This window comes from Nuphar pumila, chromosome 11, assembly GCF_984573655.1.
Source record: "Nuphar pumila chromosome 11, dmNupPumi1.hap1.1, whole genome shotgun sequence".
NCBI classification, from domain to species: Eukaryota; Viridiplantae; Streptophyta; class Magnoliopsida; order Nymphaeales; family Nymphaeaceae; genus Nuphar; species Nuphar pumila.
Window position 1 is genome coordinate 38,584,643 of NC_143259.1, and position 15,156 is coordinate 38,599,798.

Genomic DNA, 15,156 nt, shown 5'->3' on the forward strand with positions numbered 1-15,156 from the left:
TAAGGCTTGAGCATTGAAGTTCACTCGAGGGCTTTATGATGGGATCCATAACAAGGTTCTTGCTGGACAACTTGAGACTTTACTTGATGTGATTGACACAACAAATATCTTGGATGAGGACTAGAGGTCCTCAAATAAAAGTCAAACTAGAGCAGATCCACCACCATCAGCATTAGGAACTAAAAGAATTCCCATAAATCCTTCAAGAAGCATTTCCAGAAGAACCAGTAGAGGAAGGACCAGAGGCCAACCCAGTACTAGAGGCAACAGAGGTTCATGGGCAAACAACAACAACAACAGAGGGAGCCTGCTGGGAGATGTCATATGGGATGACCTTATCCCTGTGAGACTGGCGCATGTTTGCATTATGGCCAAAAGGTCCACTATATTCAGTTTTGTTCGCAGAGGTTGGCTTCACCATAACCCCTATAGCTGTATCCTATACCATAGCAGATTCAACATCAACCGACTTAGAAGCAGCCACAAACTCAGCAACATAAGAGGACTGCGGGTCGTGTTTACGTAGCTACTGCTGATGAGGCAGGCCCGAGTCACCAAGTCATCAAATGTACTTTGACTATTGTTGATTTTTTTGCACAAGTCTTGTTTGATTTCGGTGCAACCCACTCGTTTTTGTCAAGTGAGTTTGCTAAGATGTTAGACATACTGACAGTAGAGATGGATAGTTGTGTGGCGATAACCATACCACTAGGAGGGAAGGCCTATTGTGTGTTACAACTTCCGAGGGTTGTTTCGATTAAGGGTCTAGTGTTTCTGGCAAACCTTATCCTCCTTGAGATGATTGGCTTTGATGCCATTTTCGGGATGGATTGGCTTTGGAACACTTCATCAGTTTGAAGTGTCGTGGGCGTAGAGTCCTGTTGGAGAAACCTGGCCAGCCCATAGTGGAGTTTTGCACAGTTCAACCTTCCAGTGATGGGTGAGTGATCTCTTCATTGAAGGCTTCGAGGTTTGTGCATTATGGATGTTAGATGTTTCTTACTAGCATAGTTGCCTTGGACCACGTGGACGTTTCGACATGGAGGTTGTTCGGGAGTTCACAAAAGTTTTTCTAGAAGTTTTTCCAAGATTACCACCACTAAAAAATATGGAGTTTTTCATCAATTTGGTGGCGGATACAACTCATATATCTAAAGCACTATATCGTATGACACTAGTCGAGTTAGTAGAGTAGAAGAGGCAACTAGAGGAGTTGTTGGACCAAGGTTTTATTTAGCTGAGTGTATCATCATGGGGTGCTCTTATTCTTTTCATCAAGAAGAAAGATGGCTCATTACAATTGTGCATCAACTATAAAATGCTCAATCAAGTAACAATTAAGAACAAATATTTGTTACCGAGAATCAAGGATCTTTTCGATCAGCTTAAGACTGACAAAGTATTCTTGAAGATAGATTTGAGGATGAGTTATCATCAGTTAAGGATCAGAGCGAAGGATATGCTGAAGATGACTTTTCGGACTCGATATGGGCACTACAAGATATTGGTGATGCCATTCGGGTTGAGGAACACACCTGTAGTTTTTATGGATCTAATGAAATGTGTTTTTACCAGTATCTAGATTAATTCGTGATCATGTTCGTAGACAATATTTTGGTGTATTCTGATGATGAGGAGCAACATAGATCTCATCTTCGCATTATGTTGAAGACGCAATAGAATAGGCTTTATGCTAAGTTATCAAAGTGTAATTTTTGGCATGACTGTGTGATGTTTTTGGGTCATGTTATTTTTTAGATTGGTATCAAGGTAGATCCAGTGAAGGTTGGAGCAATAATGGCTTGGAAGCATCTGAAGAGTGTCACTGAAGTTCGTAACTTCTTGAGCTTAGCAGGCTACTATAGGCGATTCATACAAAACTTTATCATAATAGTAGTCTCGATAATGAAGTTGTTGAGGAAGCGAGTCAAGTATGTGTTGACTCCGTAGTATGATGAAAGCTTCAGGATTCTTTGAGAGAAGCTCACTTTAGGATCCCCATTTCACTTCGCAATTTTGCAAGCAGTTGCAAAGTGTGGTTGGTACGAAGCTGAGGTTCAGTATCATTTTTCATCCTCAGATGGATGGTCAGTTAGAAAGGGTTATTCAGACCTTAAAGGACATGCTTCATGTGTCTGTTTTGGAGTAGTTCGAAGAGTGGGATAAGCATGTTAAGCTAACAAAGTTTGCATATAGCAACTATCATGCGATTATTCAAATGACCCCATATGAAGCTTTGTACAGGAGACCTTGCCAATCCCCGAATTGTTAAAGTTAGTGAGCAAGCTCTGGAGTCACCAGAGATCATTCTGCATTACCCGGATCAGGTATAGATGATTTGTCAGAGGTTGTTGATAGCATAAAGTTGATAAAAAGTTATGTTGACAAGACACACAAAGATTTAGTTTTTGCGATAGGAGTTCACATCTTCGTGAGGATCTCTCTAACTTAGAGTATTTTTCTATTTTGGTAGAAAGGGCAAGTTGAGCCCTAGATATGTCAGACCTTTTGAGGTTCTTGAGAGGATTGATGCATAAGCTTATTGAGCGGCTTTACCACCATATTTCATGTTAGTTCACGTTGTGTTTCATATTTCGATGTTGTGAAAGTATGTCAACAATCCCTCTCATTTGATCTGATATAAGGATAGCGTGGTGCAAGAGGATTTGACAGTGGAAGTGAGCTCTGTTAAGATTATAGATCATCGAGATAAGATCATGAGAAACAAGGTGGTTCCTTTAGTCAAAGTGAGATGGCAATACAATGGTATTGAAGAATGCACTTGAGAGCCAGAAGCAGATATGTGAAGTCATTACCCTTATTTGTTTGCTTAAATTTTGAGGATAAAGTTTTTTAGTAGGCTAGAATTAATGTAATATTTGGCAATTTCTTGACTTTTTAAATTTTTTTTAAATGGTAATATAGATGGATTTTTCGTGCATTGATGTGTCTAGTTATATTCTTATGAAATTTTCAAGAAGAACTGTCTTTGATCCATCAAAATCGGAGTTGAAATGAGTTTGAAGCACGCCCAACAAGTTTTAGGGGTATTTTGGTCAATTTTAGGATGTTTTGAGGGTATTTTCATCTCGAAGGACATAGGTGTCCAACCTTGAGTTGATTGAGTCAATCAACTGCATGAAGGGATATATTTGGCATTGTTTGCATATCATTATTGTGATTTTGTCTGGAAAAAAGGTAGAAAATGAGCCATTTTTGCAAGAAATTCTTTTTAAGGGAAAAATGATCATTTTCATTGGCAGCTACCGCCCAACTCAACCAACTCCAATAGCTCAGATCTTCCAGGGTCAACTAGGTCTTGCCACATGGCAAGGTCCCTTTTTTGGTTGATTGTCTTTTGGTTAGGTCAACTAGGTGGGGACCTAGTTAACCCAACTACTGGGCTAACTAAGAGCCCAAGCCCCTTCGTCATAAGGATTTAGTTGGAACCCAACCGGGTCTAGACCACTTAGATCAAGTCTTGCCCAGACCCATACCTTGAATTTTTGGAAAACTATTTAAGCTCAAGAAGGGGACGAGTTTTTCTTTTTTTTCTCTTGTGCTCTCTCTCTCTTTAGTTGAATGATCCACCTGTTCCACCCTTGCCCTGTGCTTGAGTTGTACCTATATTGGAGGTTTGCCACAACTGGAATGTCGCATATAGGTATTCTAGTCTGTGTTTGGGCAGTATTTAGTGTGGACAACTCTTTAGTTTGTGTGTGTGGGAGCCGTGTATAGATACATTAGGAGTGTTTAAGTTGTATTCTTTGTGGACTTATTCTTGTCGAATAAATGTTTCGAGGTAGGTGCTCAATTTCCCATTTCATAGGTAGTGAGCATGCTAGGACTACAAGTAGTTTTGTAGTGTTTTTTATGGAAAAGCATACTTTTAATGTTCTAATGTGATCTTGTGAAAATAGCATGCTTAGGATCATGTTTAGAATGCTTTAAATATGTTGAAAATTCAATTATTGATGATGTTATGGTGTTTATTAAACTATTTTTTGATTTTAAATACCCCAAAATGTGTTGTGGTTGAGTTTCAATCAAGTTGGGTGCTTCAAACCCCAAGATTTCAGAATTCAGAAAGGGTAAAACCAAACTAGAAAGTTTCAGGGGTCGACTCTTGATGTTCAACGGATGACTCCTATGAAAACTGTGAGTTCTGTTGACCCAAGGGCCTACTTCTGCAGGTCAGGAGTTGACTCATATAGTTTGTGCTCTATACAATACTTTGAGAGACGACTCATCCGGGTAGTGAGCTAACTCCTCAGTGCGTGAGTCGACTAATGAACCATGTGTGTCGACTCAAATATGTGCATTTAGCATAATTTGGTCTGAGGTTCAACTCCTAAACCAAGAGAGTTGACTTATAGGCATTGTTATGCTATGTTTAGCTCAAAATTGACTCTTGTGCTTGGAAGAGTCGACTCTTGAGTGGCTTTTGCGATGAATATGGTGGACAATATGTGATTTTTGGGACGGTTTGACTTAAGTTTTAGTGGAACCAACCCAAAGCAATTGTGCATTAGTTGGTTGGACCAATATTGTATCTTTTGATTTGCACTCATATTTTTCATGGATTTTCAATTTAACTATGTATTTTTGACAAGTCTTTCCTCAAGTTATGCATTAAGAACAAAAAATATGTTTTTATAACTATTGAAAAAAGTGTATATGAAAATCTGTATCAGTTTCTATTACATAAAGTATTCATAAACTGGTTTTCTGTAATGGTTCTTTGAACTAAAATTTTCAATAGCTCCTTGTGGTCCAAAGTGTTTACAAATCTATTTTTTGTACATAAGAGATAACAAAAATTTTTGTAGCCGTTTTTATTACAATGTGTGTTTGAAAAATTGGTTTTTATACTCAATATATAAAATAAAATTCTATTTTAACTTAATGGTTGTTTCAAAGAGTGTTTTATTTGAAACCAAAACTGTTGTTTTTAAGGAAAACTCATGTTCTAAAGATAAAATTTTCAAAAGCTGAATGTGCAACATATTTCATGTGATAATGAATGTTTAAGCATATTTTTTGGTTTTACATGCTTCTAGTGGTGTTAATGTTTTGGCTTTTGGGTAAAATCTGGCTAGAAATGATATGTGTTTGTTTTAAAAATGAAATCTAGTTGAAAATTTGTTAGAGATAAAATCTTGGGTTGAAATATGCATATGTGCTAGTTTGAGTAGCTCAAGTTAGTATCCATGTTATGTTTGCTTAAATTAATGTTTTATGTGTCAGATTTCATGAACCATGTATTTTTTGGTTGCTCATTTTTGTTACTTTGTATGTTGGAATGCTGCTTGTTGGGTTAAACCACCTTTTGATGGTGTTTTATAGCTCATACATGGATTTTTGGGAGCTACCCAAATTTTCAAAGGAGAGGAGTTAACCCCTGCTACTTTATAAAGGTTGGGCAGACTTGAGGGTCGACTCCTGCTTCTGGGTATTGACTCCTCTCTAGACAGAATCAACCCATGTTTTTAAAACAAGAGTTGATTCTTATTTCTGAAGAGTCAACCTACTTCTAAATGAGTCAACCCTTGTTTAGAGAAGTGGACTCTTCAATTTAGAAGAGTCGACTCTCTTTCCTTTCAAAAGAAGAGTTGAACCCCCTTTTCTCTTTTGAGTTGACTCTTTTCAAAAGAGTCGACTCTTACTCACTATTGAGTCAACCCTTACTCACTGCAGGATAAACCCTTATAGAGAGTTGACCTTTCGTAGTGAGAGAGTCAATTCACTCTGTGAAGAGTTGACCCCTGTAACCTACGAGTTGATTCCTAAAAGCAAAGTCGATTCATGAATGTGATATATGTTCTGTTATGCCTATAAGTCAACTCTGAAAACTAGGAGAGTTAACTAACGAGGGGACTTGAGTTTTGTTTGGCCTCTGAGTTAACTCTTGTACTCTAAAGAATAGACTTATGTGCCCTAGAATGTGTTATATTGATGTTTTGAGCTCAGGTAAAGTGAATTGTCTCGAGAACAGGTTGGCAGACCTGTGATTACTGTATTTTTAAGCTTTATACACTGATATATATTGGATAGTCCAAGGAGAGACCCAATTTGTGTTGAAATACATATGTATGTTAGCATGCATGCATGAGATGGTTGTACACGTTTAAGTTCGTGCTCTTTTCCTTTCAGTTTAGCTGATAATAGTAGTTGTAAGTACATGACAATGACATCATGTGGTTTAAGCATGCATGGTCGTGTTTGGTACTGACAATAACATTATGAAATTATATTGATGTTTCTCAATCTCTCTCTCTCTCTCTCTCTCTCTCTCTCTCTCTCTCTCTCTCTCTCTCTCTCTCTCTCTCTCTCTCTCTCAGCTAAGGTAAGTTTAAGAGAAGGTTTGGGTTTAAGGTAAAGGTTGTTTTGACTTACTATGGCTCAACAGACGTATTGGGAAGTGTCTACCATTAGGTTGCAAGTATGGTAGGTCTTCTTGGGGAAGGTTGGTTCGGGAAAGGGTCGTTGCTTGATTGAGTCCACCATTCAACCTTTGGGAGCATACAACAGCCAAGGGTCCGAGAAGAGTGACTAGGGTAACTTAGAGAGAGAGTGGGCCACACCCAATAGAGAGAGAAGAGAGGAGAGAGAGAGAGAGAGAGAGAGAGAGAGAGAGAGAGAGAGAGAGAGAGAGAGAATATTCACTTCATATTAGCATGATTCAAATAGGATTTTACAAGCCTATATATAGGCTCAAGAGAAGGTAGTAACTTCACTTCACAAGTTACAACAAAGGTAAATGCAAATCTAAAACTAGTTAACACCTCCTAGACCTAAAACTAAAATTAAGTACACCTTAGGACATAGGCTATGCTTAGAAAAAGAATCTTTGACTTGGCCAAAATTAACCAAGTTATTTCTAACCACTCTCTACCATTGTTAGACTCTCCCACATGTCCTTCCATGCTCAAAAAATAGGAAAAGTCACCCTCTAGGTGAGCCCTACAAGGGCTGGTCAGTTCTGGGGTGGGTTGGTGGATCTGGGTTCTATTTATGCCTCCAATGCTGAAATGAGGTGGTACCCTGGCCAAAGGTCCCACTTAACTGAGGTGACTACAGTGCTGATGTGACATCTTGATTATGAGTCCCACATAGATCTGATGGGGTCACACCTCGTGAGTCCCACAGCTGAATGGATCTTGAAGCTTGGATATAGAGCAACATCAGTTGGATCCACTATGAGATCTTGAGGCAACGGATACACATCAGGGTCTTCAAGAATTGAGTCCACGTCACAAAGCCCTCTTGTTTTTGCATCACATGAACCTTTTTATCTTAGATTGCTAACCTGTTTTAGCAAATTCCATAAAAGCGTTACTTTTTCAAACTTTTAGCTATTCCCTACATGTAAACATCAATCGTGATAGCCCACATCACTCATGATGAGCCCACAATGGCTCCACACATCTGGTAACAGTGCCTTGTAAATGTCACCAAGTTGATGGGACATCACAAGGTCGAAACCCATAGGTGGCATCCCTTGCAGCAAGGTTGAAACTGGGGGTAATCCCCAGTGGGCAGGGAGGGACCTCAATGGTTTACCAATAGGAGGCCAGACAATGTGTGATCAGTGATGGGATGGTGTTTTCCTTGAATTATAAAAAAAAAATCACTTCGTGATGTTTTTCCAAATGAATGATGGTAGCAGCCCAAAATTGACTCCAAACATAGAAAATTGAACTAGGCAGTTAATAATCACCTTGTCAGGCACAGGCTTCCGACCTTATTTTTGCCGGACCATCAATGAATGAGATAATGACCAACACTTTGGAAATAATGAAAACAACAATGAAGAACAAGGTAATTCAGCAAAGGAGCCATCAGTCTTCACTGCTCTCATCCTTGCCAACAATTGCAGGCTAAATCAAAACAATCTGAAGTGCATATGGCTAATCAAACATCAGTCTTCTCATAACAAGGGTCTTAACAATGCCAACAGTTACAATGGCAGTTATGATGATCAAAGATTTTTTTATAACTAACCAAGGAAACTGTTTTTTATTGATTTAGAGAAGGCATACGATAGAGTACCTAGGGACGTTCTCTGGTGGACAATGATGAAGAAAGGTGTTTCTCTCAAGTACATTAGTATAATTAAAGATATGTATGAAGGAGTAGTAACCAATGTCCGCACTTGTGGAGGGGTGACAACCAATTTTCCGATAACGGTTGGGTTACATCAAGGATCTGCTTTAAGCCCTTTCCTATTTGCGATAGTGATGGATGAGCTTACGAGATCAATTCAAGAAAATGTACCGTGGTGTATGTTGTTTGCTGATGATATTGTTTTGATTGATGAGTCTAGAGCTGGGGTTAATGCTAAGTTAGAATTATGGAGACAGACATTGGAAGCTAGAGGTTTTAAGTTGAGTAAGAGTAAGACTGAATATATGGAATGTCGGTTTAGTAAGCAACGAAGTAGGGATGGGAGTGTAGTGAAGCTTGGTGAGCAAGATATACCGGTGAATGATTATTTCAAATATTTGGGATCCATCATTCAAAAGTATGGAGAAATTGATGGAGATGTAAATCATAGGATAAAGGTTGGGTGGATGAAATGGAAAAGTGCTACTGGAGTGCTGTGCGATCGTAGAATGCCATTGCGGTTGAAGGAAAAGTTTTATAGGACGACTATTAAACCCGCTTTACTATATGGTACGGAATGTTGGGCTGCCAAGAGACATCATATTCAAAAAATGAGTGTAGCTGAGATGCGGATGCTTAGATGGATGTGTGGAAATACAATAAAAGATAAGATTCGGAACGAAGAGATACGTAAGAAGGTAGGTGTTGCACCCATTGAAAATAAGATGCGAGAGAATCGTTTACGGTGGTTTGGACATATTTGACGAAGGCCTAATGATGCTCCAGTTAGAAGGTTGGAGAAATGGGAAAATATATTAGTTAAAAGAGGTCGGGGTAGGCCTAGGAAGACTTGGATGGAGATGATAGGAAAGGATATGAATGCTTTGAACCTCACCGAGGACATGGCGTTGGATAGAAATGATTGGAGGAAAAGGATTCATGTGGAAGACCCAAAATGAATTTCTTTTTTGGTTCATATCGCTGACCCCAATTGTTTTGGGATGAAGGCGTAGTTGTTGTTGTTGTAACCAAGGAAACTGTTTTTTAATCTTTCCACTATGGTGCTAAACTCTCCACGACAGCAGAAGGAATATATGATTATGATCAGCACGAGTTAGCAATTGGAACCACACAATCTCTCTACAAATTCCGATAAAACCAAATAGGATTGACCTCCAAAATCAACTCATCTGCAACCCTCCAATAAAATTGCCAAATATCATAAACCATGTCTTTCGAATGACTAATTCATGATATAGAAAGAGGACGACAATTACCAACACCCGACTCTCAAGCACGAGATCTGCTTCATGCAAACCCCGATGCATAGAGAGGTTGCCAAGAAAAAACATACTAAATACAAAACCGTCCCTTTTATCTCTAAAACAAAAGGGAGAAAACTGAGTAAAGATCCTAAAGAAGACTAGCATCAATGAATGCTAAAAACACAAACATTACAATATAAAAAATTTTAATCCTACAAAAGGACGCAACCCCTTAACCAAACTCAAATGCCGCATGAAGGGAGCTATTTGCAGGAGAAGCAGCACCAAGAGATACAGAAGCCTTTCTTTAAAAATTGGAAACCTCTGCTTAGAATGGAACGTAGGAAGCCATAATTGGTCACTAGTGAGCACCATTTCTCGGATTAGGGATGTACTTCAGCTGGCTGGTTTTTGCAAAGATTGATTGTGATCTGGGTTTTGATGCACCGCTTGTACCACTGTTCTGCTCAGCACTGTCCAACCGGTTTTCAGTTGTGGCAATGACAAGGACGCTCCTCCCATCATGGTTGAAACCCCCATGGTTGTCCTTGGACTCAGAGTTCTCTGGATCAATGGTTGGGGATGGTTCTGCAGATGCGATCTGGGGATACACTGATGCCAGGGATACCTCCAAGCCAGGGGATATCACAACCGTCACATGATCACCAGATACTGCTTCCTTCCATCCTGCAAAAAGGGGAATGACAATCTTACAAACCTTGACTTTGTTCTGGTAATCTACATGTGATAAACCTGAAGATGACCATCAGTCTATGGCTTTAGAAAATTATAGACTTCAAAAAGAAAGTTACTAGCTGCAATTAACCATGGACCAACCAAAGCCAATCCACTCATCACACCATTATGCACCAAGTTGGTTACAATTGGATAGATCTAACTTGGAACTGGCTTAGGAAATGGGAACGACAATAAGCATAAACTATTTAGCTGTATGGTACAGAACCTATCTGAAATAGTGTGAATATATTGGTCCACGCAGCCAACACTTCTTGCCGGATGACCTAAAAAGACATTTTATATGAGAGGCATTGTTCTGCCAGTGCTCAAATCCAAATTTCCAAGTAGGTTCATGTTATTATATTTAACTGCTTCAATGTCATACCACTGAACCACTTTTAGGATGAAACTTGCGATCAATCACTAAAGAAAATAGATAGATCCATCACTTTGTGTTAAGTACCCAACCTTCTTTACCCTTAGCTCCACGCTTAATTCCTATAACTTTTCATGGTAAACTCATGGCTTTGCAAAGCATTTTGACCATATGGACGAGTTCACATGCATCTGTGTGTTCATGTGTATAACTCTGTCACAAAGGCACGAAGATACGAGGATGCCGGACACAGATTCCACTTGCAAGTTCAAATTTTTTTTGAAAAAATATGACACAAGGACAGAATTTTTTTAGTTTTTAATCAATAAAAAACTATTTTTTGATATTTTAATATTAAAATTGATTTTTATTGAAATAATACTTAAAATTATTAAAATATTACCAGTACAAGTCGATATCGGTGTCTGTGTCCGCTTGTGTCATGGGGGACACACCACCAAAATGGCGTACCCCAACGGCATAGGTTTTCCTTGAGAAATAAAGGATCAAGCCATCAACAGCTTGATGTGTCATGTTAGATGATTCTGGAAGAGAACTAGGATGGAGATGAGTATCCTTACTCTGGTTGAGGAAAATCTCAGCAGCACGGCTTGAGAATAACGTCACACCAATCTGGTTTACAGCATCTGCCTCCTCCACTTTCTCCAAAGAATTTTCACACCCATCAAATCTGTCTCCTTCAGTTTCAGGCTGTCTATAACAGTTCCCAATTGCTCCACTACTGTCTACTATCTTGTCCGAAACAGCAGTTTGGTTTGTCTCCCCTCTGTCACAGGGCAAACCATTACTTTGTTCTGCAGTGGAACCTCCCCCTTCATTCCTGGAGCCTCCAACCGTCCCCACTGGCCTCCAGAGCTTCACTTTGGAATTGTTGACAGAGGTCTGACCAAAATCTGGCTTACTCAACTTCTCAGAGATGGGATTCCTCTTTGTAGCTTGTTCATTAGCAGTTGGTCGTGCAAACAACTGATTGTTATTGGTACAACCTCGGTGATGTGTTTGAACAGCTACAGTAGTATCAACATCATCATCCCTAGCCCCATTACTTTCAGAAATTGCTACAGAGATGGAGCCAATCAGAACCTCACAATTCTTGCTTTGCTCCAATTGTTCACGTACTTCTCTCTTTCCTTTATTATCGAAATCCTCTCTCTCTCCTTCCATCTTCGATTTCCTGGTCCACACCTTATGACTGTTTGTTTGTGAAGCAATCTTTTGATCCTTCAAGCTGCCATGTTTCTGGTTCATAACTGATTTAGAAACAGTCTCTGGACCTGAAGTAAACCCATTTGGCATATATCTTGATTGCCTAATGGCTTGGCGACGATCCATATTTGAATGCTGCTTTCCAAAAGCATATGGTGCCTTATGATCCATGCTATGAGAATCAGATGGACCCTCATATGCTTTGTGATCTGTGTTATGAGAATCAGATGGATCCACACTTATTGGGCCATCCAAGTGGCTTCCGCCTATATCACAGGATGCTGCAAGGTATCCAGCATTTGCTCCATTATTCTCACCATCTACATCTGTTGACAAGGCAGGTTCTAGTGGACAGATGGAATCACACGTGGACTCTGGGCATTCAAGGTCTACTATACTAGGAACTGCCAAGGATGGTGTTTCCACAAGAGGAGATGAATCATTAGACAGATTCAGCAAAACATCCTTATTTGCTGTGCCTTCATCAGCTAGATCCCTCACTTTCTGCTCTTTGTGCTTCAGTTTCTTCAGCCTTTTCTTCTCCAAGAGCTCAGCTTGCCTATAAAATGTAAAAGGATCGAAAATCATTGCATACAAAAATGGCAAATTTACTGACATGGGAAAAGACAAGCATACAGACCTAAAATGTCTACCAATAGGTTGCATGGAAGCACTTTCTAATTTTTTCCACAAATGTGGCAGAAAAATGTTGCAGTACATGTATGCACACATGCACATATGTTGCCAGTGAAAAAGAAATTTAATAGATACAAGCACGAAAGGACATGTGATTAACCTAACAAGGTAACCTGAAGCTAAATGAGATCTATCACGGTTAACTGTAGTTGATAGAACATGCCAAGACTGAGCTGATCTTTTACCAAAATGAATTAGATTTTTGTCAAATGATACAAGAAGCCACACATAGCAGTCTGTACCTTTTTTGAGCAGCTTCTTCTTCTTCAACAAGAAGTTTCTGACATCTTAGAGCTTCAGCATCTTTGTCAGCCAGCCATGCCACAACCTGCAAAAACAAAAACACTGTAAAAACTAGTCTGTCAAAGACCCTGGTGAGGTCAAGATATTCTTTGACTGGATAAACAGACCAATATTAGAGCACCAAGAATAACAGTAGCTGTGCTCTATCAAAGCAAGACCAAATCAAGTCCCTAGATGGAGGATAAAGAAAGTTACTTGCAAATCAGTAGGCTAGGAGTCAACAATCATCAAAACAAAACAACTAGTGTCCAGGTTATTAGAGTGATAACATATGCTATGCAACTAATTTAACTTGCCAAGAAAAAGGAAGTAAACATGATTATTCAGATTCACAGATAGCAAAGAATCTAATACCTACCAGCTTCTGTTCAACAAGGAAGCTGGTGCATGCAACAATATTCCTTGTCTCCGTTCCAATCTTTGCAGCTTCCCCATCAAACACAAACCTATGCATTGAAACAGCTGTACCAGCACATAAGAAGGTCCGTTCACTGGCATCATCAAGTATGACAAACAACTCCTTTGAAGAAATGGGCAGCCTAGAAGGCCTGGCTTGAATGATATCCTGTACGCAAGGATAACAACAGATAAGATCCTTATCAAATACACACCAAGTTGCAATTGCAAGGAGTATAAAATAGAAAGAGCAGTGAGGAAAAAACAGAAGGAAAATGCAGAGAAAAAAGGATGATAAGAGAAAAGGAATGCAGCTCTACCAGAAGTGCAGCACCAGCTTTTATGTAGGATTGTGGAAGAGAAGTGAAACCAGGTTTTCGAACAAATGCTGTCAATGTTTTTATGATCGACGACCCGGGCACCTCCTACACGATACCAAGTATGTCATCGCATGACATATATCAGTAGGTGATAGATGCTGTAGAGCAAACTGATTATTAAAAACATTTCCATAACAAGAAAATGAAAACTACAATGTGAGTTTTGGATTTTCGCATGACTATCAAGTTGCTACATTATAGCCGACCCCAATTGTTTTGGGATGAAGGCGTAGTTGTTGTTGTTGTTGTTGTTGTATCAAGTTGCAACATTCTGTCCCAAAATTTTATATTCCTGCAGGTCAACATGACATGACCGTGCTAATGCATAAGTCAAGCCAACCATGAACCAGAGAGAGCCAGTATCTCCCCAGTGAGTTAACTGAATAATAACAACAGCAGCAGCAACAACAACAAGGAAATAAAAATCTCCTCAGAGAGTTAAACTGAATAATAACAGATGCAGCAACAACAACAACAAAAGAACAGAAAAAAACAAAAAAACCTGTGTGCAGATAGTTGCACAAGTATGCCCTGTTTTATCTATCTATCTTCTAAAAACCGAAAAGAGCACAAAAATAAAATAAGAACAAAAATGCAATTTATTCTGGGAAAGACCAAAGGTGATCAAAGATAAAGAACTCTTTTGAACATGTATTTATTAGGCAAACTTTGACAATGAAACAAGAAAAAAAGACAACAGAACCATCACCTCCAGTGCCATATTCTTGAATGACATAATTTCTGTTGCTTCTTCCAAAGATAGCTGGAAATAAGCAAATCAATAAATCAAGGTCGAGATAGAAATCACACAAAATATGGTTTCATACAACACATTCACAAACAGATACCTTATCCCAGAATGCACCCAAGTAATCTCTGTTCTTTGATGAGTCCTACAACAAGTAAGATGAGAATCAGACAGTTATGCAAAGAAAGATAACAAAGATGATGATAAGCACAATTGTAACTATTTGCACATTGCAACCACCACATTAATTGTTTGAGAAAGGCCAAAGACCAACAGTGGTTGCATCAAATGCATAAAATATTAACTTCAAAAACCATAAGCACTGTCGATAGAATATGAAAATTTTCATATGGCATACTGCAAAAGCAGAAGGAATTCCTTTAATCATGATGACAAGATGCAATTTTAAGTGACAAGTGAAGCAACATTAGAATGTAGCATGTAACCAATCAGACAAAAGTGCTTTTTGAAGGTTGATTGATTAAGTAACTGGTTCAGCATAATACCTTTTGGACAGCAAAGTTAAAACCAACACAAATTCAGAACAATACTTTAAAAGCCAGGATGAGTCTAAAGGTAAAATACTTAAATCATTTTTCTGATACTTGTGGTCTAAATCTTAAGAGTAGAAAATATTTCCATTACAGATAGTCACAGAGTTCGGCTTGTGAAAGAGCACTATTGTTTTATTGGTAAGTAACAAAGGCCAAGACCCCAAGTTTAGTTTGACAGAGACAAACCTTATCAATGTTCAAAGAACGACGATGTATACGGATGTGCCTTCTATAGTTGATTGGTGAACAGAACTCCCGTGAACACTTATCACATTTTTGCATCTGCACTTTTGAAGGTAATGACAAGGGCCATCCAGGAAAATCTGCCATAAAGCACCCACATTCAGCACCAGCTAAATACCTTTGC

At 38.9% G+C, this 15,156-nt stretch overlaps 1 protein-coding gene across 1 annotated transcript in view; it reads right to left on the reverse strand.

Annotated features, from left to right (window-relative positions):
* Positions 1–9,274: 9,274 nt before the first annotated feature.
* The window catches only part of LOC149822281 (uncharacterized), a 36,682-nt gene continuing 30,800 nt past the window's right edge, over positions 9,275–15,156 (reverse strand). The window contains exons 3-10 of the mRNA XM_089980965.1: positions 14,976–15,112; positions 14,336–14,380; positions 14,197–14,250; positions 13,428–13,532; positions 13,070–13,276; positions 12,651–12,736; positions 11,067–12,271; positions 9,275–10,058 (exon numbers count right to left, since the gene is read on the reverse strand). Coding sequence (XP_089837091.1) covers positions 9,733–10,058; positions 11,067–12,271; positions 12,651–12,736; positions 13,070–13,276; positions 13,428–13,532; positions 14,197–14,250; positions 14,336–14,380; positions 14,976–15,112 — 2,165 coding nt within the window. The 3' untranslated portion in view covers positions 9,275–9,732. The remainder of the gene's footprint in view (positions 10,059–11,066; positions 12,272–12,650; positions 12,737–13,069; positions 13,277–13,427; positions 13,533–14,196; positions 14,251–14,335; positions 14,381–14,975; positions 15,113–15,156) is intronic.